Here is a 23,777-nt window from a genome sequence, read left to right as displayed (position 1 = left end):
AATAAAAGATACAGATGCCAGGGCTAAAAATAAGTACTCTTATTCAGTGGTTTATAAAAAGAACATTTTCAAGTGGGCGAAACGAGCATTTTCCGTTTGCTTTTAGGGGAACTTTTTTTTGATTAGCGGGTATCTTGAAGTCGAATCTACTTATTTGCCTATCTATTTGCTGAGATACATAAGTGTTCGTCGAAAGGTAAACACACTCACACAAATGTTCAAATCAAAAAACAGAAAACATAAATCGATTCGGCAAAATCAACTCTGCGAAAAGCTTGGCGTTTGAAAAGCTGTCCAGTACACAGCTTTCTTATCACTATTGATTAAATTTTCGTCCAAAGCTTATATTTTAAAGTAAGTGCTAGGTAGAACACGCAAACACCTCAATTAGTACAATACAAAATACAGTTTAGTCACAATGTGAATCGAAATAAAACCGATCTCAACACACATACAACATCTACACGTCCAGCGTTCATTAGCAGTAGAGAAATCAATGAGTGACAAACCTTGGTCACAAGATTACAATCCATCGAAATAGCAACTACGAACAAAAGGTATACAGCCGAGTAGCGATGGCATATACACACAGACATATGTATATACTATATTCGGAGTACTCCAGTAATCTCACTTGCTAAGATTAAGCTCTAACCCTTTTAGATTTTCGACTGGCCAACACGTCGCACATGTCTTTCCAAGTGTAAACTTATTCGTCTCCGTATCAGAGGGTCAACTGGCAATCAATTGAGCTCACAATTAACACACGAATTCAATCAGTTCTTGGGTATAGCTGCACTTGATTCAAAAAATGGCAGAAGGCGACCATTCAGATCATGTGGAAAGGTTAGTGGTTAAAAGTGCCTCCGAATTACTCATCCACCGACTCACACTGTATCTTATCACTCGCAGAACCGAACTTCCGGCTCCGATGATTTCCCGCAAGGAGGTCAGTATCTGGGCCATTCTAAAGAACTGTATTGGCAAGGATCTGAGCAAAATCACCATGCCAGTCATGCTGAACGAACCACTGAGCTTCCTCCAGAGACTTTGCGAGTACATGGAGTACGCACAGCTCCTGACCGAGGCTGCTCAACAGGAAACTCCGGCGGAACGGATGAAATACGTAGCGGGTAAGTGTTATCAGGGGCTATGGTTTCTCCCAGCCCATTTAATAAATAAGAATTGTTTTCCGGAAAGTTCCAAAAATTTAACAAATTGTCTGTGGTTATGAACTTATTAATGATTCATTTAAAAATCGGAAACTTTCTGATTGTGGTTTTTTCCACTTCACACAATATATCTATTAAGGGTTCAATGACTACACGATTCCTAATGATATTGTGCATATGCGTTGTGGTTGAGCTTATCAGTGGTTTGTTTTTTTATAAATTACAAAAATACTTATGGATTGCCTTCACTTTGCAGACGCCTACGCCTAATTATATGGTTTTATGACTTAATATTCAAATGTAAAGATATATGTAGCAATGAATCACGAGCATAACCAATACTTGCAATCTCTTAGTAAATCAATATTACATTTGATAACAAAAATATATAATTTATTTTCCAGCATTTGCCGTATCGGCATTAGCCTCAAACTGGGAGCGCCTGGGGAAACCATTTAATCCACTTCTTGGTGAAACATACGAGCTGCAAAAGGGCGATTATCGAATTGTTTGCGAGCAAGTTTCTCATCATCCTCCAGTATCTGCATTTCATGCAGAATCCAAAGACTTTAAGTTTCACGGTACAATTAACCCAAAAATCAAGTTTTGGGGAAAGAGTGTTGAGGTGAACCCGAAAGGAACTGTCACCATTGAGTTTCCAAAGTACTTTTGACTATATATTAACTAGACAAAAATATATACTAATACAAACTATTTTCAGGTGGAACGAATCTTACAGTTGGACTAATGTCAATTGCTGCGTTCACAATATAATTGTGGGCAGACTGTGGATAGAGCAATACGGAAAAATGGAGATCATCAATCATTCCACTGGCCATGTGGCAAGTCTCACCTTCAAGTCAGCCGGATCTGGAGCCAAAAACTTACATCGCGTTGAGGGATTCGTTAAGGATGCTAGGTAAGCTAAAAAGCTAAAGTACTTAAAGAGGAAATTTAATGAATACAATATGTTGCTTAGTGAAAAGAACCTATACTTTCTGTATGGCAAATGGACCGAGTTTATTAAATGCTGTTCTGCGGACTCCTACATTCAGTATCTGAAGCAGGGAACCAGAAAGAATGACGATTTTGATGGATCGCCGAACGGAACGCCTAAGAAAATGTTCTCGAAATTGAATAGTTTTAAGCTTAACTCATTTCGCAGCCTATCCATTCAAGATGTAAGTGTAAGACTTTCTTGAGTTACCATCGAAAAGTATCTCAAAAATTGTTACATTTCAGAACGATAGCTACCCACCTCTGGAGCAAGAGGGTGACATACCAAAGAGTGATTCTGCATATTCAATTGACATACCAGACTCCACGACTTTGTGGAGTTGTAAGCCGCGACCTTCCAATTGTAACGAGGTGAGAAACACTTTTAAAAATCTCATCACTCAGTTATTATATATCCCCTTACCCCTTTTAGTATTACCAGTTTACGCATTTTGCAATGCAGCTTAACGCTATGAATAATAGTATGAAACCACCGCTAACACTATGCCCTACCGATTCGCGACTGCGACCTGATATATTATACTTAGAGGACGGAAATTTGGATGGTGCTTCCAAGGAGAAAACACGTCTCGAAGAGAAACAAAGGCACACACGGAAACAAAGAAAATCCACCAGTAGCGATGAATGGACTCCAAGGTAAAATAAAGCTGATAAAGTAATTGATTGCTCACTAAGAACTCACAATTCTAGGTGGTTTAAATACGTAACTAACCCTAGTACCAAAACCGATGATTGGCTATATAGCGGAGGCTATTGGGACCGCAAATACGAAAACACCGATACGATATTTTAGATACATTTTGTAGAATGCTTATGCTTACAGTATATATATTTGTAAAAAGTTTGAGAGTTGTTTAAACTTAGGAATCGTTAATAACTGGATAATTGTAAATGGTACTATTAATTGGCAATCGCAATCACAACTTTACATTTCCTTCCGTTGGATACAATCACGTGATTAATCGATTCGCACAAGCATCCAAAAAAATATTAAGTTGAACGCTTACTTTTCAGTAGTTTTTATGTCTGTGTATAAATAGTTGTTAATTCGTGGTGATTCTATACGAAGCAATTAAAATGTTATTCAGTTATTTGTTGCGCTATTATGCATAAAACCAAATATTTTTGATTTTGGGTGAAACAAGGTAAGATATCTTGGGTACAACATACTCTTTCCATAGAAACTACACAACGAGTAACAATCAAATTGATTTATTTTCTTCTACATATTTTTCCGCTCCCAAGCCTTAATTGTCCTTTCACAGATGCTACTATTTACATATGACAGTATGTATAGGTTAGATTTACACATGTACAACAGATATAGAACTTTACTTAAGATCGAGGGTTTTAGGTTTCGTGCTCACATCGTGCAAGCTTACTACGTTATAAGCAGAGACGCAGGGCTCGAGTTTGTTCTTAAATATATCGTTTTCGGATTTCGAGGAGCATATAGAACCCCCGATTTCGGTGTGGCTGGAGTCAGGTAACGAGGCCCTCAGTTCGTGATTACTAACTGAAGTGTTCAACTGGAATTGCTTTGCATAGAGCGTGTCCATCTTATTGTGTTTTGCTGGAAGAAAAAGATTTTTACAAAGTTTTACTAGTAATATATCTATAACTCACGTTCATTAACACACAACTTAAGTCCCGTCCTGTGAGATGCCAATTTGGCGTCATCACTTCCGCCAATGGAGGACTCTTCGATGTGGGAGAAGCTCTCCTGTGGCGAAATTGTGGACAACACCGAGGTGCTGGAGTACAAGTAGCCGGAGAAATATATATCTGGATTCGCCTCATGCGCCTTGCAGGGAACTATCCACGAGAAACTGAACACCGATGGGTTTACCTCCTGGGTGAGCCAGGGATCGGTTATCAACTGGTGCATGGTGCAGCGGTATTTGGGGTCCTTGTTTAACATGGAACTTAGTAGACGGCTCAGTTGATCGGACACCACTTTAGGTATCTGGATCTCGGCCTTCAATGTTTCCTCTACATCGATGAATGGGTTTTCGAAAAACATCAAGACATACAAAGTAACTCCCAAGGCCCATATTTCCAGCTCGGGACCCACGTATCTATTCCCGGCCAGAACTTCCGGACTGCAGTACTCCGTCGTGCCATAAAATGTTGAGAAGAACTTGCCCTCCTCCATGAACGTTGCAGAGCCAAAATCTATCAACTTAATGTTAAAATTATGATCAATTATTATATTCTCGTCCTTAATGTCGCGATGAAGGATCTTCTGCTCGTGCAAATAGTTGACGGCATCGGCGACCTGCCTGAAAATATAGCTCCCCAGTTTTTCATCCATCAGAGGTCGTCGCTCAATGAATGTCCACAGATCCATTCCAGAGCCGTGTTTCTCCATCACCAACTGGTAGAACAGGTCGTTTTCGAAAACATCCAGCACAGAGACAATATTCTTATGGTTCAGCGTCTGTAGCAGATGAATCTCGATAGGAACTTCCTTGCAATCGCGGTTCTTGACCATAAACTGCGAGCAGAGCTTCTCCTTGAGAATGAACTTGGTGATCACGAGCAGGCGGTCGGTGTTCCGGAAAGCCATGTTCACATACCCGTAAGCTCCCCTTCCAATCTGCCGAATCGAAGTATAGTGCTTGCTGTAGTCCCCCACATAAAGCTCATCTTCGTATTTGCAGACCAGGGATAGAGAATTCGGTCTGCTGGAGTTCTGGGCAGCCGTTGTCTTTATGACCTGACCCAGCGACTGCTCAATGGTGCTGGCCATGCTGTTGAATGTGGACGTAAGATTCGCGTAGTTGTACTTTTCTCCATCCAGCCGAGTGCTGGGATTGCGACACACCCAGATGCAGTACACCCGATTGGAGCATGGCAGGATCTGCAGGAGCACGGAGTAGACCACCTCGATTACTGTGCCATCGGCATGGATGGCCTCTCCCACGAAGCTTCCGTTGATGGAACTGAGCAGCCTGGTGGCGGGATTACTGCCAGAGGCATCACAAGTCTCCGTGGACGCGGACTTTGCCTTGTCGAGGGACATCTCGTTAATGTGTGAATGGGATCCTCCCTCGAACTCATCGGCGGGAAAACTATTCGAGGCATTCACTGGTGTTAAAATATCATCTATTGTACAATCGTCTGGCTGTCGAAGATCGCAGAACAGGCCACCGCTGTTCTCCAGATTGCAGCTCATGTGGGCATCGCTAACTGAGGGTTCGTTGTTAGTTTGGAGTGGCACTGGTTTATTGGCGGAGTTCTTTTTACAGGACTGCAGCGAGGAGTCGTTGTCCAGGACGAATGGGTCGGTATCCGGCTCCCAGTCATTGCTGGTTATTGAGGTGTTTGAGACATTGGGACTTTTGTCTTCCCGGGAATCCTTGCCAAAGTTAGGTAAAATGGAGGATATATGCATGTTCATAATCTTGTCCTGACCATAACCGAACATCAGCAGCGAAAAGGGCTGATTACACATCAGTATGTTGCCCACGTCGTCCACCACAATCAGTCCACTGAGATTCTGGAAAACCCAGACGGTGATGTTGATGCCATATCCTGTCGATGTGCTTTCATCCAGGGCAATGAGCAGACAAAGTGGGAACTTGACATCATCCGTAGTTCGTCCTGTGGCCCTCTGTTTTCGCAGGCTCTTTGGTATCTCCCTGCAATCCGGATCGGGGAGCTTTATAAACGGGATCAGCGTGACGATATTGATGCCCACAACGCTTTCGGTGGATTCGTAAAAGAATATGGTAGCCGTGGTGGCGTCGACGGATGTTATTACCCCAAATCGATCGGTGCTTATGTGGCATATATGTCTTTCCACGGGCTCGGCAACGGCTATGTGCCTGCCATCAGTGCTGATCTGACGGATCCAGAGCGAGACCAGGATCTTGTTGCTCGTCTTGGTCTTCATTTCGATGACCTTGCCACTCAGCAGGACCACTCTGCCCTCGTCGCCCTCGATCTGCATCTCCGCCAGCGATGAGATGTGACTTTCCGTCTTGCCATTGAGCAGATCGAAGAATCCCTTGTTCCTCAGCTCCTGGGATGTGTAGCCCAGTAGTTGGCAGGCCTTGTTGTTCACAATGAATATCTGTCCCGTGTTCGCGTCTATGGTGAATATCGCCTTGTTCGGATTGATCACCTTCGAGGAGTGAAGATTAGGAGGCGGCATGCTGAACGAACTGGCATCCATCAAGTTCAGCTTGCTCGACGAATCCTGGCGGGACTGTAACTGCTGGCTGCTCATAATGGGGTCATCTAGATGTCATAAGTATGTGTAAATAATTAAGCATTGCTCTTGTTTTTATTTAACGTGCGTTACCGTTAGCACATCGGTTTCTGGGGCCCTGGGCTTTTGAAATATTAAGCTTACCAGCGGCTTGGTCCATCACTTCGCCCTGATCCTCCATTTAAACGACAGTTATTTTCCAAATCCCAGCAGTTCCAACTTTGGGACTTAAACTATATTTAAAAGAGCGCACCATAAACATTGGAGTTCTGTTTATAAAAAATCAATTGTTTTGCGCATGCGAATGAATGATTTCCGTAGTGGGTCGAAACGAATGCAGCCCCGTTTAGTTGGCCTGGTTTTTCTAGTGAATTTTATTTGCTAACAGGTGTTTTTTTATAGAAAGTTACCCCCAGTTTAAATAAAACAACTATTTGTTGGTATATTTCATGCATTTCCGAGTTGGTTTTAAATGTACCGCTAGTAACTCGCAGCCCTGGCTCCGCCATCGATTAACGGCTCTAAGTATCGATAACACCTTAGTACAAGTATATATATAAGCTGGGCCTAGCTACGTGTGGAAAATTATCAGGGCGCAATACAAAACGTATTGTTCTTCCACATAGGAAGGTTTTTTGTTTCGTTTTCTCAACAAGTATTCGGTGCATATTGAAACAAAAAAGAAAAACGAAAATGCCGAGAATATCTGAAGTAACCGTATCCGTGGGATTCCTCTTGCTTATCAGCCTGATAAGTGTCGACGGCCTTGTAAAAGGGGGGAACTACCAAAACTCGGTATATCAACGGAATCTGGATACCAATTCCGCAACAGGCACAACGGCTTCGTTTCCATTCCTGATGCCCAATGTTTCCCCGCAAACAGTAAGTAGTTTTTAGTGCCCCAAAAAAGATACATTTAGTTTCGACCCATATGGAAGAGCAAATTTCCCAGCTGTGCGCTTATGCATACATTTATTTGTAATCAACAAAATGAATAAATATACAGGGGGAAAAATGTCAATGTTTGTACTCTATATAGGATGTGTTGATTTGCATCTGAAAAACATCTTCGTATAATGTGCAAATTTTTCCATATGGTTAGTTAGTTAGGTGCCTCGAATACACACACGATTTGACACCCACATGTAGTGCCTTGAAATCCGTTGAAACCTGTAGATTGCAGTTCTCGAACCTGCGCTGTAGATACAAAAATTTACGAGGGTGGCAAAAAAGGGCATAGGGCCGCCGAAGGCCACTCACTTTTTTAGTTTCTGAATAATACTTGTTGACAATCTAATTTATTATTCTCGTTCTTTTTTTACTAAAACTAATTTATTATTCTCGTTCTTTTTTAACAAAACTAACAAAATGAATATAGCTGGATTTGTATTTGTGCACACCAATCAAAGTCGATCCAACTACCACCTACTATATTGGTACGTTATCATTGATTCTTTCAATTGAAAAGTATGCAGTAATTGTTTGAACTCTAACAGTTGGCTTCAATCCCAATGCCACCATGAACACGGCTCATCACATGCTGCTTTACGGATGCGGAGAGCCCGGAACCACGAAAACCACTTGGTGAGTTTCTGAAGTTATGTTACTGAGATCTTCTGAAACTTATTTATTTTTACCAAACAGGAATTGTGGCGAGATGAATCGAGCTTCCAAAGAAGAGTCAGCCAGTCCCTGCGCACCCCATGCACATTCTCAGGTATTTAAATTAGGGTAAAGACCGCTCGACAGTTAGACATTTATAAGGCACACAAATTTTAAGGGCTTAAGACCAAGGGTTTACAGGCCATGCAGATGGGTCGTCCTTCATGGATCTTAAATTCACCGGTGGTGATCCTTTGGCGACAAATGAAGCAGATGAAACACTCCGCATGCCATTTGGTGCTCAACGCAACCACAGCTTGTCTATCGATGGGCTTCGCACAGCTGGCACAGCGGGACGAAAACTGTTCCCGGAAGTGTGACTTGCAGAAGAGGTATCCATTAATATCGAAAAAGGACGCCGAGATCAGCGGTTTGCTGCAGCTCACGCACCGAAAACACTTTTCGTGCCACTTGCGCCCCATGGCGGCCACGCCACGCTCTAGAATTGGAGTCCGGCAGGCGGAGCACCGGGCGGCATGGTTGCCCAAATAGCACTCTCTGCAGACCACGTCGTCCTCCACCGCAAAGAACAGGCATCGATCCACCACCAGACCGCATTCCTTGCAGGTGAAGTGGTGCGGATGGTAAGCCTTGCCCAAGCTGCAAACTGCCCGGTTTAAAATCTTCTCGTTGCACCTGCAGCAAATAGAAGGGGACATTACTCAAAAAAGGTTTTCTGGGCAGTAAAATGATAAATTTAGAGGAATTGTCGAGATATTAATTTCCGTTAACAATTTTTCCTCAATCTGACAGAATTGGGGATGCCTTTAAAGTTTTGGCCAGCTTTAAAATAAAGTTAACAACGATCAAATATATTTTGTATAATATGGGGTACGATTCCGGAAACTAAAGCTTAGTTTTAAAAACCTAGAAATGCAGGTTGAAAGTTCTAGGGGAAACAAAACAGATTTGTATATATTTTAAATAAATAAATAAGCCGATCTAAAGCAGAGTATCTAAATGGTTTTGATTGTACACAAAACATTCGTATAAAGGTGCTAATAAATAATAATAATAATAATAATTAAAATAATAAATATTAACTGAACTCATACTTTTCTTTACACAGATAATATACGCTTGGGCCAGAGACGCCCAGAGGCTGAATTTGCCCGAGGGAGTGGGTTTCAAGGTGGGCAAGAACTCACCGACCAAGTACTTGGTGTTGCAGGTTCATTATGCCCACATTGACAAATTTAAAGGTGAGTACTGAAATGTCTATAATAAAATTGATTTTCAATATATGCATCCCCTTCCAGATGGTTCCACTGATGACTCTGGCGTATTCTTGGATTATACAGAAGAGCCGTAAGTTTCTGGCTTATAAAATATGTTTTAACACTAATTTTACTTTTCCCTAATAGACGTAAAAAGTTGGCAGGTACTCTATTGCTGGGCACTGACGGAATGATTCCGGCCATGAAAACGGAGCACCTGGAAACCGCTTGCGAAGTGAATGAGCCAAAGGTCCTGCATCCTTTTGCCTACCGGGTGCACACCCATGGTCTGGGAAAGGTGGTCTCTGGATACCGGGTCAGAACCAACAGTGAAGGTGAACAAGAGTGGCTGCAGCTGGGCAAGAGGGATCCCCTAACGCCTCAGATGTTCTACAACGTCACCAGCAGGGCGCCCATTGTGGAAGGAGATAAGATTGCCGTGAGGTGTACTCTGGAGAGTACCCGTCACCGGATAACCAAAATTGGGTAAGTACCTGGTTCTTGAATGCTAATAGTACCGTTAATAATAAAATTTCCCCTCATGAAAAGTCCCACGAATGAAGACGAGATGTGCAATTTTTACCTCATGTACTACGTGGATAATGGGGAAACCCTGGACATGAAATTCTGCTTTAGCCAGGGCGCTCCCTACTATTACTGGTCCAATCCCGACTCTGGCCTACACAATATCCCACATATCGAAGCGAGCACTTTGTAATTTGTCGTCGGTTGACAGCTTTGGAAAGTGAAACGAATGTATACTACTTTATTGTCTGGATTATTTTATCGTGTATAACAATTAATGATGGTTTAGCATCATTCCGTATCCTATTCTGTTGGCCACCAATGATTTATGCAAGATATTTGTGCGTGTAAATAAACATATGTAGATAATTCGCGAGATCCCAACGGAAATCTTAATAATTGAATTTGGAAATAATTAGCTGTTCACCAGCAAGGTTAATCAGCTCACTCGTATATCGTATATAGTAGGAATCAACAATTCCGCTACGCAGTTAAATGAAACTCTTCCATCGTAAATATTTTCAATGCAAAGCATTTTATTCTCGTTTTTTTTTTGTTTTGTATATAGAATTTATGGAATATATAGTATTTATCTGTATACATATATATATTTATATATATAATTTGGTGTAAAATTATAAACGTACAATTAGATTAGTTATAAATTACACAAAACTTAAATATCTCTCACATTTTATAATAACTTGCAAACTCGTACTTGTTAGTGTTAAATTCTAAATGACTACCGGTTGGCTGAGGCGGCAAGTCCTCAAATGTGTAAGCTAGTAGAGCTCCGTTGTTATCGTGTGCGGCGTAGGTGAGATCATTGTGTGTTTCAATTACATTTCCGGCGTAGTCTTGTTGGGTGTATGTACAATGGTTCCCGATGGTATCCGTCTCCACAAAGCTGGTGCCGTTGAAGCCGATCTGCGGCGAGTTGGAGGTGGTCAGTATGCTGCAGTCGCTGTCCTCGGTGGCCGACGGGATCGGGTTGAAGTCGTCGTTCTGGAATGTGTGCCCCCATCCGGCCCGCCGTAGGGAACGGTACAGGTCATGGTCATCGTGACGGTCTGAGGACCCACCTCGAACTCCACCTGGTGCGAGGAGTTCTCCCCGACGCCGCAGTCCTCCGCGAAACAGTCGTGGTTGTCAGGCACATATGGAGGTATTTGATGGCTGGCCGAGTGCAAGTTGGCGTCGTTCACAATGTTGTCCTCGGAGTCGAACACGGGCTCAATCAGGCCGGGATTGCTATCCAGCAGGCTGGGCTCCACCTTAAGAGTGTGCCCACCCGAGGTATTCACCTGCAGGTAGGGCAGGTAGCTAAGCACCTCCTCGGACAGCTCCTCGCGGTCGTTTATGGGGCTGATGTCGGAGAGGTTGTCTATCAATTCCGCGGTGGGATCCGACTGATTGTGGTGGCTGTGCGACGAGGAGTTGAGTTGCGAGTTCTCGTTGCTGCTAAGGAAGAGCGGCAAGTAACTGTGGACCACGTCGGATAGACTCTCCCGCGACTCCAGGGGACCCGTGCTCAGGTCTGAGTGTAGCTTTTCATCGCAATCGGCATTGCTATTCGTGCTAAGAGGTAAATATTCAGATGATTGGTAGCTTAATAGATTATCGGCTGAGGGTAGGATAATATCCACGGTATTGTGCTGCTCGGCAGGCTCCCCCTTAACTTCGTATTTAGGCTTGGAGTTATCACCCGAATCGTTCCTTAATCGTTTCGAAACTGAACCAGTTTGACATGTAGAGGTAGATCTTTTGCTTTTTCGACAGGCAGTGGTGGTTCCATTAATTGCAAGAGTGGTCAGTGTGTTGTTGGGAGTGTCATTTTTAGCTTCGCAGCTGTCTGCGTCCGGATTCTGCTTCAGCGATCCCGGGGATCGCGTCTGCTTCTTCTGGGGCCTGTACTTGTAGTTGGGATACTCGATCATGTGCATCTTCCTTAACTTCTCGGCCTCGATGATGTAGGGCTGCTTGTCGTCCTTGCTCAGGCTCTGCCATCGCCGGCCCAGCTCCTTGGATATCTCGGCGTTGTGGAGGTCCGGCGTCCGCTCGCAGATCTTCTTGCGTTCCATCTGACTCCACACCATGAAGGCATTCATAGGTCTCTTAATATGGCCGGGAGAATGTTTCTTGGTCTGCAAAAAAAGAGGAAATAAGGAGGTTAATTACTTTTACTTTTCACAAAATACAACAGGTTTTGGTTTTTGTAACGAATATTTATAGATCAAGTTATTTATTTTTAAGAACTGAAATTGCGTATAATTCATTAACGATTATTTCTCTCTCACTGTTGAGCAAACTTTATATTAATTTGTTTGAAAACGATTGATGATTAAAAACTAAATTGTAATATTTGCTATAAGGCCCAATTAAAATGAACAAAATTTAATTTTTAAAAGCTGAACATACAGTCTCGTTGACCTTAAAGAAAATAATAATTGCAGCTAAGATAAAAGATATTGATTTTATTATTAACCTAGGTAAGGTAAAAAGTAACCTTAAAACTGAGTAATTTGTATCACATATATTTATTTAATCGTGTATATTTATTCAACATTACTTCCGGCACTTCCCAGCAAATAAATTATTACACTCCCTTGTTTTCTTAAATTATGGAACAACGAAATTTCCTTTGCTTTTTAAAAAACCTCAAATATGTAGGTAGATACGCTCCGTTAATTTGTTCATGCGAAAAACACATTTACCTAATATACTTTTGCGTATATAAATGTTCATTGCATATTAACGTATCACAGATAAAGAGTTAGGAAATAAAATTCACACCAGAGGTGTACTATACGTATACCCGTCCATCTGAACATTTGTGTGCGCCGACATATATGCATTTTGTATACCGCCTTGTCTATGTCGGTATGTATGCATTTGTATCTGTACGAAAAATACGTATTCGCGGCGTTTGAAGTTCAATGTCCCCGCCAAGGTTAATAAAACGCTCCTAAAACGAAATATGGTTTGTATTTGTATGTATTTCGGTTGTTAAGATACTCGAACGCGTACAAGTGGGCCGATGTACTGGGGAGCATGCATTAATTCGCATCTGCTTCCTGGTTTCCCGGTTGACAATACCTTCGATCTGGGCATGAACCAATCTCGGGAACCCAGCATTTGGCATAGGAATAGGTCATAGCGGTGACGCGTCTCGCGTCGCCTCGTTTGGCCAATGTGAATAACCGTTTTATTCTCGCCGCGAGAGACGGCAGAAACTACCTATTAATAGCGTTAACTTCGACCTTGCAGCAGTTCGTGTACCTCGCGAGTTCATCCACATCCACATCCGAGGCGATACCCTTGGCAGTAGCGAGTTGAACCGAACTGAAATGAAATGAGCTGAGCGGGCTGAGTGGAGCAGACTTTCAGCTGAAACGACTCGACGATGGTACGAGAGTGTATGGTATTGGGGCCGACGGGATGCGATGCTCCATCGGCCATTGCCTTTACCATTGCCATCGCCATCGCCTTTGCCTTTGCCTTTGCCCTCGCAACTCTGCTCCGAAACTCACTCTCAATGTCGCCGTCAGTCAGACAGTTCAGTTCAAGTCTAATAAGCAGCCCGACTCTTGTAGACACAACACACTCATACCACGGCGAACCCGGGCCCAAACACACACAGATACTCAGGCCAGAAGTTGCAGACACCCGCATCCGTGAGATACAGATACATGTGTATTATATACACTCTTTGGGGAACAAGTAAAAGTGATGAAATGGGTCTGGGGCTCGGGCTTTCGATTTTAACCGTTCCTGCCGCACGCTTAGATTCTAAGGTCATCAGCTCGAATACTATATTAATTCATTTTTTGCAGTAAAGATAAAACATGTAACCGCAGAAGTCAACGACGCCTGGCAATAGTACATATGTACTCAGGTTCTACATATATATATACGCGAGTAATACGCAATTGAGTTTTCTGTTCGTGACGCCAAAGGCAAAAGGCAAAGCCATTGCCTCCTCCATCCGTCCGCACTAATAACCGTAAAAAACAAACTGCTAAGCAAGGTCAATGCACCAAATGTGCTATGTGTGCTATGTGCGCGCACAATTATTTACACACTTATTTGCTAGAATACGCTTAACTTTGGATAGGAGGCACTGAGTGCATTCCTGGCTATGTATTTTCGGAGGTTCTGGCTAGCTGGTATACCAAATTGTCTGGGTGGTAAACAAGATGACGAATACTTATGGACACTCTTGCGGTTAGGTAGATCGCCATAAGGAACTTGTGTTTTGACAAAAACATATCAACAAATATGTATCGGTCACAGTTAAGCAGCGCAAATTATAGACGTACTATCCGCTCGAACAGCATATCCATCCGCACAGTGCCCCATACAGATACATATCTACAAACGTATATATGCAAGCTCGACAAATAATGTGAGTCATCAGGGAAGCGAAACGCGAGTACAACCGCCCCGTAAATGTACGGGGACAAAAAATGCACTTCCACGCATTCCACGAATGTATCTATGGTCGGGAACTCATCAGCCAGTGCTCCCAGGTGATATGTATGTCCCAAATAACCATCCATCAGTCTTTCCCACGTATCCACTTCCCAGGGTATTTCATCATAATAAGTCAGAGTATGAAGTTGAGCTTTTATGATCAAGCGTAAATAAATACAAACGTCCGTTCGATTGCTAATCTACATTAATTGTTTTGCCGTGCTTGTATTTGTAAACAAAGAAAATAATCGCAAAAAAACTTGAATCTAATCTAAAAGGAAATCTTATCAGTCAAACTTTTTGTTGACCTGCTTGGTCTGGAAAAAGTATTTGTATGTATTCTAATGTGGGTCTCTCTGCCGAATATGAAGTACGTTTGCCTTGACGAGACAGCTGTGAGTGTTTATCTAACTAGTTCCCATTAGAGCTGATAAGAAATGCATCGCTGGCGTGAATTTCACTTTGGCTGAGTGGACATACATGCATATAGATGAGATGGAACGGATCTTCCTATCGAGACGAGATCAGGCCACCGGATAGCGGATTTGGGAGCCAAAATGACGTGTCAACTAAAATGCATCCCTGTCTACACGGGGCGAGAAATGTTATAATTTTCATATCTAAAAATACATGGGCTATCTAAGTAGTCTATAAATCTAATGAAATTGTTTTGCTTTTAAATTAGTAGGTATAAAATATATAAGATTGAAGCATTTGTTTTAGGGCCTTCAGCAAGAGATTTTAAATATATAGAGGTTTTTGTGATACAACCATATTTAAAATGTAGAGTAAACATTTTTGTTTCATTTTAAAAAGTAATTGAGTAATTCTACCTGAAAGCTCTACTCTATCTCAAGCAAAAAACCGTTCAGAGCCCAGAACTTAATCCAAATTTTTCGCAGTGTCGACAAGGCAGTGTTACTCACTCGAGTTGCATCCGAATACGGGGTGGTGGAGTTGACAGGAACCCGTGCAGATCCGAACACCAGGCTGGAATCGATGCCGTTCATGTTCAGTGTCATTTCATGGCCGCTGTGGCTCGGAGATCTTTCGTCGTCCATATTGGATTCGGATTCGGGGGTTACGAGGTGGGGATCTGGGTGGTTGAGCTTGAGGTTGCGGGTGAGGGTGTGGGTGTGGGGGTTCGGTGCAGCTGCAGCAACAGGCGCGGAAGGCGAAGCCACAGCCGCTGGATGAGTAATAGCTGGCTGGCTTTGTGTTTGTGTCGTAGGGGTTTGGGGTTGCGAAGTGCGGGGTAGTAGTTGTGGCTCCGGTTTTGGGGCTGGATTCTTTATACTCGCTGGATTCGCTGGGGTGGTTGCTGGAACCGTTGGCACTGTTCCGGGGCGAAAACTGAATGGTGGTTCGGTGGTGGCCTGGTTGGGCTTAGCTATCATCTTTCCACATTCAGTGATAATGGGGTATCTGGTTGGGCATCTGTATCTCAGACTCAGTATCTGTATCCCAGGGCAGTTGTCCCGATCCCCGCTTCAACATAGTCCCAGAAACAGTGGCAGTGGTGGGGCACCGATAAGGCGTAGGTTCTGGTTCTGGTTTGGGTTCAGATGTTCCAGGGCTTTATCACGAATTATGTGTTATATGCTATGCACTATATGAACTATGTATTCGTAGTCGCAGACTGATCGGGCTGTTTCATTTAGCAAAATACTCGCGTTCACTGCATATGCTGTCCATGTGTGTGATTGTGATTGTGTGAGTGTGCACTAGGTATTGCTCCTCAAGGTGAAACTGGTTCCTCGTTATTTATTTATTTTTTGTTTTGTGTTTGCAATATTCCAAGACTCACGTTCGCTGCGTCCGTGTAATGAGCTTATATACGTATACACTCACAATCGCACTCGCTCTCCGTATTTATTGTACATTTTATTAATTTATAAATGCACTGAAACTGAATTAAATAGATTGGCTCGTATTTATGTGCAGAGAGTTTACACACGTATGTAATGCATACTTATGTGGCTTATGTTTGTGTGGTCACTAATACTGCTGCACTACACACACACTCGCACTCGCTCGTCGAGTGTGTTTGTTTTACGTGTTGATTTTGAAACACCAAATATTTTGATAATGTTTTCGTGCAGATTTGTTTGAAATTCAGCTGGTACCGAATGTTTATAGACAATAAGTTTTTTTTAAACGGTGACGGATCGTGGGTATTAGTTATATATATGTATATCGGGGCTTAATCACAACTTTATTTATGCACACAGGTTTCCGTTACTAGATTTAGTTAGTAAGTAAGTTTATCTGGGGGTCTAGATTGCTTATATCTTTACCGAGTCGGAGTCGCGCGAGACCAGGGCATTTCTTCTTGTCCTGGTCAATCTAAACTAAACATCGAATTGAATCCGAATCGAGCTGAAGAAGCAACGCAACTCTCGGCGCAACGCAACGCAAAGCAGCGCAGCACAACGAAAAACGAAGCGATGAGATACGAGTTGGTTTGGATTGGATTGGATTGGAGTGAAGTAAAGTGAAGAAACGAAACGAACGACGCGAGCGAATAAACTACGCAAAAGATTTTACGTTTTTATTTTGTTGTATATTTTTTTGTGATTTTGTTGTACTTGTTTCTTATGCAGCCCCCATGTACTGCGATGTATGTAATTATGCATATAAGTATATATATGCGCGTCCGTGTGGAGTATCTGTGTCTGTGTTCGTTTCGTTCCCGAACAACGTCGATCGCTCACAGCTGTTCAAGTGAACTGACTGCAAAGTTTACGATTGAGTCCACAGCACGTAGATACAGATACATGCACCCATACCAGCTTCAGATACATTCGGTGGAAGTGTGTGCGTGCGCCCGAGAGAGAGCGCAGGTTTCGTGCGAGCGTGTGTGTGTGCATAATGACTCTCAGCCAGACTGATTTCCTTGAATGGTCAGTGGCGGACTTGCAGTTAATTGGGGCTTTATGTTGTTAATTAATTATTTATGTTAAGCTTTTTCGGAACTATTTCTTTTAGTAGCTATTCAATTTATTCTCTTAGGTAATAGCTTAAAGATTCTTTCTATTTTTCAGCCAAAATTAAAAAAGCGCCCCTTCGACCGGCGCCCTTTTCACTCCACCCCTGAGTTTGTTGATATCAACTGTTGCAGTAGCGCTGTCAGCTAGTGTGTGAGTAACTCAGCACGAACATATGGGCGAGTTGGTGGGGGCATGTACATGTATTGGCAGCGACGCTTATGAATCAGCTGTTCCAATGTGTATTAATCATATGGCTGTTTGATTAATCTGTAAGTGTGCTTGTGTGCATATACTGACGGGAATATGTATGCATGTATATACGTGTGTAAATATGTGCGCATGAATATCAATCTGGCTTCTGTTTATTTCAGACAATTCTGAACGGTTTTGAGTACGGAAAATCTGAATAATACATGGATATTGTACGTATTCCCACATATGTACATATGTCTGAATATGCTTCTATATACAATATCTGATATAATATGCAGTTAATATTGAGTATTAAAAAAATACGCAGGAACATACAGATATAGATGCATATATACTTGTATATATTTATCTATAGAATGACGCAGCGGAACATGCACTTGCATTTTCATACAGTGTCAGGTATAAATATCGGTTAAAGAACAATGTACATACGAGTATGCATGATTTAATTGTGCTCTGACACACGGAAGTAATCTTGTTGATCGTAGCGACCGCAATATTTTGTATTAAATTTTTAGAATGCAAATAAATGAAACAACGTATATGTTTAAATTCCTAGTGTTATAATAAATTAATAAGTAAATATGTAAGTCGTAAAAATGTAATCTTTAGTTGTTACATACAGGGTGATCAATTATAAGATGTGTTATCTAAGTAAAAGTCGTTCAAGTCCAACAAAATTGAAAAGTTACACTGAGCAAAAATGTTTTTCTTAATTGTAAAGTAATTGAACACGAGGTCACGTTGGTTATATTTCATTTCTTTTATAACACAGCCTTTTTCCTTAACTTTCCTTTAGAAAATAAATAGAATAAATGAAAATGATATACTCGCTATAAACATTTCAATAAGGTTTTAATTAAGAACATTTTATTCTCATAATTCCTATTAGAATTAAAATTCCGCTTGCAATAAATGTTTTAAGGATATGGTTCAAATATAGATTTAATATTTGCAATAAATGTTTTAAGGATAAGGTTAAAATATAGATTTAATATTTGCAATAAATGTTTTAAGGATATGGTTAAAATATATATTTAATATTTTTACCATTTCCTTAAATCATTTATTGCAACCGGAATTTTAATTCTAATAGGAATTAAGAGAATAAAATAATTATCCAATTCAGTTTCAAATTTGTAGGAATTTAAGTTTGTATGTTCAATATAAAAAGTTAATAGCGGAAATTTAAACTGGATTACAAAATATAGAATAAAATATCGAAAACGTTGTTATGTTTTAATTATACTGCACTTAAAATATTTGAATCACGATAAAATAGTGTATAAATAAATAAAGGATTTTGTTTATTTAATTCGTTGAAATATAATTTAGCAAAATAAATGACATCAAATTAAAACAAAAAATGTATATCGATAGACAGGAATACCCTGTTTAGAGTGTGAAAGATTTGTTGGGTGCGCGAGTGAATGTTCACAATAACAACAAGACCCAAGGTGATTCAACGTCTGTTATCGATAAATTTTCAGTGAAAAAGTATGGAACTATTCTGGTATAAAACGTGTAAAACTCTGAATATTATTGTGCCTGGACATTATATCTCACTATATACGCTCGAAACTAAAGCGGAACTAGCCTACAACTGAAATCAACTTGCGCGCAAAGGATCGGATGCAAGACATACGTAACATTTCACCATATATGTGCGTTATTTCACCCCATATTACATTAGTTAATCGCAGTAATCATGGATAAATCTGCCTCAAATTGAGCTGGCCACAATGCCACCCAAAGCCAAATTCAAGAAAATGGCCTTTCGCAAGGGATTCCCACCACAGCATACTTGTGTCTTTAAGTTTAGATGTCGAAATTTCACACCCTTATGGGCGCGCTGTTTGACCCCTTCCTCTTTGTTCTCCGCCTGATTGCGAACATGAGTTCCCCCATCTACGAACACTATCGGTGCGGACCGACGCCGCGACCCCTTTCCACTGGCTCGCTGTGGAAGCCAAACAAGGTGCATAAGGAGCCCGAGGCCAAACCCCTAGAGGTCCCCGAGGATCTCCTGATCCCGCCAATGCAGTCCGACCCCCTGGATCCGCTGGCCACCATGATGTCTTTCAAATTAATGGCCATGGACGTGGTCAGTCAGATGCATACCGCCCTGCAGAAGTGCGTCAATGCACAGAGTCCTCCGGGCGCCAAGATGGCAGGACTCGAACTGGACGCCCTCCGCCGCTGCGTACCGTCGTCCTGCTACTTCTTCATCGACCTGCACCCTCATACGCAGACGAGATTCAAGGAGTCCGCGGAGGAGCACTCCGCTAGTCAAGTGTCCAGTGACAGGAACAACAATGCTGGAAGCTCAGGAGCCAAGGGGGATCGCCTGCAGAGACAGCGGAGCATCTCCGAGTGCAGCGAGGATAGCTTTATTTGCTTTGAGGATGATGCGGAGGATGAGGATGATGAGATAGACGACGACGAGGATGATGACGACGACAGCAGCGTTCAGTTCACAGCATGCGGTGAAGATGAGGATACCGAGGAGATCGAGTCTTGCGAGTGCGTTAACGACAGCTCAACATCCGCCAAGAAGGTGTGTTAATCATACCCATTCTAAAATTAATGACTTTACTAATCAATTAACTTTTAATACCCTAAGGTTCGTTTCAACATGAAACCCGAAGTTCACGTAATGCTTGCCTGGGACTATGCCTACCGCGCCGCTAGGAAGAGCGAGTGGCAGTTGATGGCCCGAGATCGGGATCGTTTTCAACAGCGTATTAGGCGGATCTCGCCCATTCTGAACGCGGTCCTGAGCCCAATTCATCGGGAAAGTGTCTATCAAGCTCGATTCTTGCACGAGGACTAGAATGTCTTCACACCTGAAGTAACTTTTGATGTACAGATTACAATTAAGAATGATTACAGAATTAAATTAAGCACAAGTTGATTGCGTGTATACAGTGATCAATTTAGCCACTGATTTCGTGATTTATTCTATGAAACCAAAAACTGTTTAACCCTGTAAGGTATATCAAAATCAAGCATATTTTTGATCGCCTTTAGTTTTATAACGTTAATAAGTTTGAATTTGTTGATAACGGGATTAGCATATAAATCTATAACCTTAAATAAATTAAGCATTAGACGTAAATGATGCTGTGTATTCTATTGTGTACCTGTTTGCATGCTCTCCGTTCAGAACCCTCAAGTCATTCACAGAAAAACATGATTAGGCGCAGGCTTTACAGGGTACGCGGGTGTCAGATAACCCCGAAAAGAAATAGATTAGGCGTCAGTTAACAAAAGTTAACGTTCAGCATGGGACAGTAAATTTTATTAACGTTATCACCTTTATTCAATTATTTATTTCATGATTTCTTCAGTCGTTTGCAACTTAATTTTGATAAGCTTCCAATATTCATTTCGCCAATTGATAAACTCCACCCGAAAATATGAGCTTATGTTCTCTGACTTTGCGCTGCAAAAAGTGCTTAAGCTCGTCCTGAGTGAACTCAACTCCACCGCTGTGGGAGGCAAACAACTTTAGCATTTGGTGGATGCGGTCTATTGGCATGGAGTCGAGGTTCGTGAGCATGCCAACAATATAGGACCAGAATACCTAAGAAAAAAAATTTGCAAATAAATATCTAAAAGTCCATGGATTAAACTAGTCTTATAGTTCCTTACTTGAAGTTCTTCTTCTCGTTGATCACTTGCTGAAGCCATTGCTGATTCCAAATCCTCTTCGTCAGCTTCTGCGAGACTCATGTCTTCGAATTGAGATTTCTCCGACTCCTTTTCCAACAGAGTAAAGATTCCTGGGGTTGTTTCAGAAATCAATCCGTGATTTTGCCAAAAGCTCAGACGACGTCGCAAAGCAGACGGTGGAACTTTTGTAATGGAGCTTAGGTCTTCAATAGTCCATTCACCTAAAATATTTTATTTTGATCTTCTGATCTGATTTGGGAATAATATTTCCTTACTTTTGTTTTGAAAATGGTAAATGATGACTGCCAAAGTGGGGCTAACAACCATTTCCATGGTTCGATCCCCAATTTCGATCTCAATATTTACACGACCAGTCACAGTACGCCAGTTAAGCGTACGGTTTCCTTTGTACGCTTCGTAAGCCTTGGTGTACTTCTTGAACTCATTTTCAATCTCTTCCGGTAGCTGGAGACTTTCTTTGTTGAACGAAGGCCAAAACTGTGCGGAAACAATCAGCGAGGAGATGTCGAATAACTGATCTAAAATAAGAGAGGTTGCGTTAAGCCCAATTTAAATTTTAATAATAAGAATTTACTCACTTTCAGTACGGTTGCCATCGCTATGGATATGGGCATTGATTCTCTTTGAGTCTGTAACATCTTTCAACATTACCTCACAGCTGTGCAAAAGGGATTCTCCAAAACGGATTTTTAGCAGTTCCAAATTTCGAATTTCTTTTTCTGAATTAAAATCTAGCTGAGCTAACAGTCTATCTGCCATCAGATTGCGATACTCTGTCATGAACAGCTCCTTGCTACCGTATATATCAACAACCATTGATATAATATCAGCCGATCTCATTTTTCTGGAGCTGTTATACTGCATGATGCTTGCGTCTATTCCAAATGGATCCGGTTCCCAATTTTCCCAGTTGCTGAACTCGTCAGTACCAGAGTCTTTGCCTTCTTTAATCGATTCACCCTTGGCGAGTTCCTCGGATAAGTCCGTAGGCCCCTCTTCAGTTAACCCAGTTACCACACGTCGCACTGTGTCGTTTCGTTTTCTCAGATAATCCTTTATTGGAGCAGTTACCATCTCCAAAATTACTCCTGTATTATCCAGATGGCGAATCGCCTTTATCGCTGCCACATATCCTGTTAATATGTCCATAGTGTTGACACCGGGATGCAAGATTCGTGCTTCTAAAGAGTTTCTTAGAGATTCAGTAAGATAGACTCGCATATCTATTTTCTCCATGCAAATCTTTAAGTCATCTATGGCAGGAATGGAATCTGGATAGTCTGTTTAAAAATATTAAAATATAAAATATAAAAACGGTATATTAGAATAACTTCAGACGCTGACCTATAATAATGCTGAAGAATTGACCAATAACGCTCTGAGCAAAAGTTTCGTACATAAAGTAAGTTAGTTTTACTTTGAAAGATTTGACAGACTCAGGAACTTCAATATCACTAATACTATCTTTAGTCTTCCATTCTGTGAATATGTTTGTCAACCAGGACATTATAACATCCGACAGCCACTGCAAAAATATTAAATTAAAATTATTGAGCGTCAGGGAGGCGTTTTACACTCACCGTTTCCAGCTGTTTGAGATGACTCCTATCGAAAATCCCCATGCAAGTGTCGTTGATATGCTCCTTTATTTTAAGCTTAATGAGCGCAGTTAAAGCACTTCCAGTTAAGCGATCAATGAGGTTCATCTCGAATAGCTTCATGTTTGTTTTGTTGACCATCTCCGTTAGCCTTTGGCAACAGCACTGCTCCACATCAAAGTTGCAGCCGACACACAGGAGCTCATCGAAAACATCAGAATCTAAAAAGAAAAAGGTGAATATGACAACTATGGGATCATCAATCTGATCCTTACCAACTGTGGCCAGGGCAAGATGCGATGCTTTGGTAAACAATTTAAAGTGCACCCAATAGAAGGCCCCAACAACCACACTGAAAGTGGGGGGCAGTTGAGCCAGCAGGGAGTCTCTTAAGCTGTTTTTGATCCCGTCCTCCTGCATTAACTTGACCGAGTTTGGGGCAGGTCTTCCTTCGCTTCCAATAAGCTTAATTAGTCTGGGTTTAACCTGCATTAGACTTAGAAAACCATCGTGCAGCTCGTTGATGGCATCTATGAACTGGGTGAACAATCTGTTCTTGTCGGGCAGTGCTTCTATGGCCAGTGCCTGGTCGTTAATCCCGCCCTGCAATTCTGACGGAACTAGGCCGGCGTGGAAGTGCTTCCAGAACTTTGGCACCAGGACATTTCGAATGGCAGATTGGATTTCTAGGTCCACTAGGGCCGTGAAGGTATCTATGCTGCCCAAGACCTTCAGATGCCGGCGAACGTTTTCAAACACCTTTTCCTCAACTGGATCAGTGGAAACCGCATTCTGAAAGAGCTTTTGAGTTTAAGAACCAATCCTTAATAATAAAACATAGATATATACTTACCGCGCCACCCAGTACTGGAAATATTTTTAATACATCCGCCCACAAGGCATCAAAGTCGCACATTATTTATAATCAATTATTTTTGGCAATACAAAAAACATTGCCAAAACAGCGTAGGAATCAAAATGCAAGTAGAGATGACAGT

General features: G+C 41.7%; 7 protein-coding genes across 9 annotated transcripts; 3 read left to right on the top strand and 4 right to left on the bottom strand.

Moving 5' to 3' along the window:
• Positions 1 to 336: 336 nt before the first annotated feature.
• Positions 337 to 3,304, top strand: LOC108053986 (oxysterol-binding protein-related protein 2). 2 transcript variants are annotated; one of them, XM_017136730.2, is made up of 9 exons: positions 337 to 557; positions 664 to 846; positions 913 to 1,133; positions 1,577 to 1,835; positions 1,894 to 2,091; positions 2,152 to 2,353; positions 2,415 to 2,540; positions 2,602 to 2,825; positions 2,880 to 3,304. In XM_017136730.2, exons 2-9 carry the CDS (start codon positions 812 to 814, stop codon positions 2,980 to 2,982), a joined length of 1,368 nt encoding a protein of 455 aa, XP_016992219.1. In that variant the 5' UTR covers positions 337 to 557; positions 664 to 811; the 3' UTR covers positions 2,983 to 3,304. The 2 variants fall into 2 exon arrangements, with proteins under 2 accessions (XP_016992219.1, XP_016992220.1); XM_017136731.2 differs by having other exon boundaries at positions 649 to 846.
• A 126-nt stretch (positions 3,305 to 3,430) lies between these two features.
• On the bottom strand, positions 3,431 to 6,671 carry LOC108053985 (PAS domain-containing serine/threonine-protein kinase). 2 transcript variants are annotated; one of them, XM_017136727.1, is made up of 3 exons: positions 6,499 to 6,671; positions 3,816 to 6,434; positions 3,431 to 3,762 (listed from the first exon to the last, which is right to left on the bottom strand). In XM_017136727.1, exons 1-3 carry the CDS (start codon positions 6,584 to 6,586, stop codon positions 3,521 to 3,523), a joined length of 2,949 nt encoding a protein of 982 aa, XP_016992216.1. In that variant the 5' UTR covers positions 6,587 to 6,671; the 3' UTR covers positions 3,431 to 3,520. The 2 variants fall into 2 exon arrangements, with proteins under 2 accessions (XP_016992216.1, XP_016992218.1); XM_017136729.1 differs by having other exon boundaries at positions 6,550 to 6,671.
• Positions 6,672 to 6,957: 286 nt separating this feature from the next.
• Positions 6,958 to 10,193, top strand: LOC108053978 (peptidylglycine alpha-hydroxylating monooxygenase). The gene is made up of 8 exons (XM_017136720.2): positions 6,958 to 7,287; positions 7,784 to 7,841; positions 7,902 to 7,989; positions 8,050 to 8,122; positions 9,137 to 9,269; positions 9,327 to 9,375; positions 9,432 to 9,770; positions 9,834 to 10,193. Exons 1-8 carry the CDS (start codon positions 7,099 to 7,101, stop codon positions 10,000 to 10,002), a joined length of 1,098 nt encoding a protein of 365 aa, XP_016992209.1. The 5' UTR covers positions 6,958 to 7,098; the 3' UTR covers positions 10,003 to 10,193.
• Positions 8,148 to 8,947, bottom strand: LOC108053979 (transforming growth factor beta-1-induced transcript 1 protein). Its single transcript, XM_017136721.2, has one exon. The coding sequence runs from the start codon at positions 8,724 to 8,726 to the stop codon at positions 8,181 to 8,183; it is 546 nt and encodes a 181-aa protein (XP_016992210.1). The 5' UTR covers positions 8,727 to 8,947; the 3' UTR covers positions 8,148 to 8,180.
• A 148-nt stretch (positions 10,194 to 10,341) lies between the features above and the next one.
• LOC108053977 (putative transcription factor SOX-14) lies at positions 10,342 to 17,006 on the bottom strand. Its single transcript, XM_017136719.2, is given in 3 exon segments — positions 10,342 to 10,825; positions 10,828 to 11,953; positions 15,209 to 17,006. Coding segments are annotated over 3 exon segments (1,926 nt in total). The 5' UTR covers positions 15,680 to 17,006; the 3' UTR covers positions 10,342 to 10,496.
• A 1,927-nt stretch (positions 17,007 to 18,933) lies between these two features.
• LOC108053967 lies at positions 18,934 to 20,603 on the top strand. Its single transcript, XM_017136702.2, has 2 exons — positions 18,934 to 20,042; positions 20,109 to 20,603. Exons 1-2 carry the CDS (start codon positions 19,308 to 19,310, stop codon positions 20,316 to 20,318), a joined length of 945 nt encoding a protein of 314 aa, XP_016992191.1. The 5' UTR covers positions 18,934 to 19,307; the 3' UTR covers positions 20,319 to 20,603.
• A 161-nt stretch (positions 20,604 to 20,764) lies between these two features.
• Positions 20,765 to 23,763, bottom strand: LOC108053962 (anaphase-promoting complex subunit 2). Its single transcript, XM_017136698.1, has 8 exons — positions 23,633 to 23,763; positions 23,055 to 23,571; positions 22,762 to 23,000; positions 22,526 to 22,706; positions 21,760 to 22,461; positions 21,436 to 21,699; positions 21,140 to 21,381; positions 20,765 to 21,071 (listed from the first exon to the last, which is right to left on the bottom strand). The coding sequence occupies exons 1-8, from the start codon at positions 23,693 to 23,695 to the stop codon at positions 20,871 to 20,873; spliced, it is 2,409 nt and encodes an 802-aa protein (XP_016992187.1). The 5' UTR covers positions 23,696 to 23,763; the 3' UTR covers positions 20,765 to 20,870.
• Between the last annotated feature and the right edge of the window lie 14 nt (positions 23,764 to 23,777).

The sequence above is a fragment of the Drosophila rhopaloa genome, unplaced genomic scaffold (genome assembly GCF_018152115.1).
Source record: "Drosophila rhopaloa isolate 14029-0021.01 unplaced genomic scaffold, ASM1815211v1 contig_115, whole genome shotgun sequence".
Taxonomy (NCBI): domain Eukaryota; kingdom Metazoa; phylum Arthropoda; class Insecta; order Diptera; family Drosophilidae; genus Drosophila; species Drosophila rhopaloa.
This window is presented reverse-complemented; position numbering and strand designations above follow the sequence as displayed.

Coding starts and splice junctions, on each gene's coding strand:
- LOC108053986 (XM_017136730.2), top strand. CDS start 812: ATGGCAGAAGGCGACCATTCAGATCATGTGGAAAG. Junction 1,836..1,893: donor GTCACCATTGAGTTTCCAAA/GTACTTTTGACT, acceptor AACTATTTTCAG/GTGGAACGAATCTTACAGTT. Junction 2,541..2,601: donor GACCTTCCAATTGTAACGAG/GTGAGAAACACT, acceptor TACCCCTTTTAG/TATTACCAGTTTACGCATTT.
- LOC108053985 (XM_017136727.1), bottom strand. CDS start 6,586: ATGGAGGATCAGGGCGAAGTGATGGACCAAGCCGCTGGTAAGCTTAAT. Junction 6,435..6,498: donor CAGAAACCGATGTGCTAACG/GTAACGCACGTT, acceptor TATGACATCTAG/ATGACCCCATTATGAGCAGC. Junction 3,763..3,815: donor TAAGTTGTGTGTTAATGAAC/GTGAGTTATAGA, acceptor TTTTTCTTCCAG/CAAAACACAATAAGATGGAC.
- LOC108053978 (XM_017136720.2), top strand. CDS start 7,099: ATGCCGAGAATATCTGAAGTAACCGTATCCGTGGGATTCCTCTTGCTT. Junction 8,123..9,136: donor CACCCCATGCACATTCTCAG/GTATTTAAATTA, acceptor TTCTTTACACAG/ATAATATACGCTTGGGCCAG. Junction 9,270..9,326: donor CCACATTGACAAATTTAAAG/GTGAGTACTGAA, acceptor ATCCCCTTCCAG/ATGGTTCCACTGATGACTCT.
- LOC108053979 (XM_017136721.2), bottom strand. CDS start 8,726: ATGTCCCCTTCTATTTGCTGCAGGTGCAACGAGAAGATTTTAAACCGG.
- LOC108053967 (XM_017136702.2), top strand. CDS start 19,308: ATGTCGAAATTTCACACCCTTATGGGCGCGCTGTTTGACCCCTTCCTC. Junction 20,043..20,108: donor GCTCAACATCCGCCAAGAAG/GTGTGTTAATCA, acceptor TAATACCCTAAG/GTTCGTTTCAACATGAAACC.
- LOC108053962 (XM_017136698.1), bottom strand. CDS start 23,695: ATGTGCGACTTTGATGCCTTGTGGGCGGATGTATTAAAAATATTTCCA. Junction 22,707..22,761: donor ATCTCAAACAGCTGGAAACG/GTGAGTGTAAAA, acceptor ATATTTTTGCAG/TGGCTGTCGGATGTTATAAT. Junction 21,382..21,435: donor TTACCATTTTCAAAACAAAA/GTAAGGAAATAT, acceptor AAAATATTTTAG/GTGAATGGACTATTGAAGAC.